This window comes from Octopus bimaculoides, chromosome 20 (assembly GCF_001194135.2).
Source record: "Octopus bimaculoides isolate UCB-OBI-ISO-001 chromosome 20, ASM119413v2, whole genome shotgun sequence".
Taxonomy (NCBI): Eukaryota; Metazoa; Mollusca; class Cephalopoda; order Octopoda; family Octopodidae; genus Octopus; species Octopus bimaculoides.
The window spans coordinates 45,172,253-45,175,118 of NC_069000.1; the positions used below are offsets into that span (position 1 = coordinate 45,172,253).

The 2,866-nt window shown below is 40.2% G+C and overlaps 1 protein-coding gene across 1 annotated transcript in view; it reads left to right on the top strand.

The window, feature by feature from the left end:
• LOC106870134 (cholesterol transporter ABCA5) overlaps positions 1 to 2,866 on the top strand; it is a 57,112-nt gene that overhangs the window by 8,971 nt on the left and 45,275 nt on the right. The window contains exons 2-3 of the mRNA XM_052974985.1: positions 359 to 448; positions 710 to 1,076. Of these exons, the coding sequence (XP_052830945.1) occupies positions 362 to 448; positions 710 to 1,076 (454 nt within the window). The 5' untranslated portion in view covers positions 359 to 361. The remainder of the gene's footprint in view (positions 1 to 358; positions 449 to 709; positions 1,077 to 2,866) is intronic.

The following is a 2,866-nucleotide window of genomic DNA, read 5'->3' on the forward strand; positions in this document are numbered from 1 at the left end:
CACACACACACACACACACACACACACACACACACACACACACACACACACGCACGCACGTACACATATACATCCCGGCGTAACACTACCGTCCAGAATCTCGGATGTTGTCACACATCGCTGGTCACAATCCACTTTGCACTGTTTTACCTCTCGAACGACTCCACCCTGTTAGCCAAGTCGAGCAGTCCGACTTTCTTTCAGTCCAATGACATTTTTTGTGTACACGAACGTGTGAAATGCAATGTACGCGTCTTTCTTTTGATCCTCACTGCTTATCAAGCTTTCGATTAATCTCACACTAACACACCTGTACACACCTGTACATGTAATAATAAAGATTTCTTTGTCTTTGTAGAAGATGGCTAATTTGTTTATGACACAGCTTCGGATGTTGATAAAAAGAAATTTCTATATAAGAATTCGTGAAAAGAAAATGCTTATTATGGTAAGAATACTGTTATTTTGAGGCTACACCGCACCACACACGTTTTTTTTTTAAGTGGAAGGTATGGAGGCTGGAGGGTATATCAGCCGAAACAAACAAGATGAAGACAAATATCCGTCAAATGTAAATAATGTAAATAATGTAAATAATGTACGCTCTGTTTTTCTTTTTAATTTTTGCAGAATTTATTCGTTGCCGTTTGCAAGATGAGGTTTGGTCTAACATGCCTCTGTTTTTATTATCGTTTTTCTCTCATTAAAGGATATTATCTCTCCTGTCATTTACATGGTGGCTCTAATTGCTATCATGAAATTGGTTCGGCCGAAAGTTCTTCCGGCGATGCCAATTTCAAAACCAGCTCCAGTCACACCGGCAGAATTCGAGAATATTCTATACACGCCAAACACGAATGAAACAAGAACTATCATAGAAAGCCTTAACCAGACAATTGGGAAGAATACAAGTTATACTCCCGCGGATAACATCGATGATATGGTGCAGAAATATAAAGAGCTACAAGGCAAAACAGTGGGAGTAGTGTTTGATAACCTCAACAGCAGTACCAAAGTTACGTATTCTCTCCGCTTTCCCGATAGCATGGTCCCAGATAAAACGACTGGTGTATTTGGTGAGTACTGAAAATTTGTTTTACAAACTCGTATTTGCACTTACACAGATATATATATGCTGTTAAATATATTTTTCAGATACATTAATATTGGGTTGGTGCCTAATTATCGCGGCTTTTTTTTTTCAACAAATTTTATTCAACATAAACAATAACAATATTTAACAAAAACATCTTTAAATGACGGTCCGACCGTCTGCCAAGCAAATGGGAAGCAGGGATTGAAGTGGATGGTGAATTGAAATAGATTGTGAATCATTTAAAGATGTTTTTGTTGAATAAAATTTGTTGAATAACCTTAATGTTTTGGTGGATGAGGCTTGCTCTCTGCCGAATCTTTTTCGTAGTAGCTACATGTTTTTCTATTTCCAGAATGCCATCTTGTGCAGAGCTTTTTATTAAAAAGCTTAATGTCGTCGATATAACGCGAGAACATTATTAGGGATATGGATTTTTGTGTTACGCAATATTTCAGTTGTTCATTCTACCATGTCATGAAGCGGTTGACTTACATTTCCAGCAAGACTAACATCAACCACTGCACATTTCTCTGGGTTTTATAATTTATTATTAACTTGAAATATATATGCGTACGTCTGCGCGGATGTATATCATGCGACCACGTGATTTCGGATTCAATACCACTGTACAGTGCCGTTAGCATTTCGGGCAAGTGTCTTCTATTATAGCGTCGGGTTTACAAATGCTTTGTGAGTGGATTTGAGAGACGCAAATAGAAAGAAGCCCGTCGCGTACACACACACACACACACACACACACACACACACAGATCAACACCAGGATTTATTTTTAAAGCCTAGTACTCATTCTATTGGTTTCTTTTGCCGAACTACTAAGTTACGGGGACGTAAACACACCAACACCGGTTGCCAAGCGGTGATGGGGGACAAACAAAGGCACGCACGCACGCACGCACGCACGCACACGCGCGCACACACACACATCACGTAATAGACCAGACTATCGGGTGTCGTTATACATCGCTGGTCACAATGCGCTTTGCCCCGTTTTAGCCAACGCGTAATACCACCCCGTGTGTGCGTGCGGACGTTGAGTCGCATACTACAACATGACAACTGCTGTTGGTTTGTTTACGTTTCCGTACCTTGGCGGTTTGGAAAAGGAGACGATACAATAGATACGAGACTTAAAGAGAAAGTAAGAAACGGTGTCCATTTGTTCCACTGAAGCCTTCAAGGCGATGCCCCAGCATGGCCGCAGATTAATGAGTAAAACAGGTGAAAGACAAAGGATCCATTTTGTGTTGAATCTATGTTAATTCCAACACCGTGTACCATCGTCTTACCGAGTATGGAGGGATTAAATCCATTTCTGCCATCAATCAATGGACCTTTTCTTTACTGCCATGGCAATGGCGGACGGTCTTCCTTGCTTTGTCTTCTTGTCCAACAAGTCCTAACTGGTTGATATCAACACCGCAAAACCCTATATCACTATCGCTGATTATTTCCACACGCTTTTCTACTGTGTAATCAATATCAGTCGGTGGCTATAGTGATATTACATCCATGCATTTATGATGCAATCTGTAGAGAGATAAGGATAGTTGCAAATATCGATTTTGCGGGGAAGGTGTTGAGTGCTGTCACAGTTATCAGGCGACATTTCTGCTAGCAAGTGTATGATCAGTGAGAGAAGCGTCGGCATGATGGACATTGTTGTGCCTTGAAAGTAAAGAAGATTTGCCAACGTTGTCATGTTGGCAAAAACCTTTACTTATATATAAATATATATATATATATCTATTT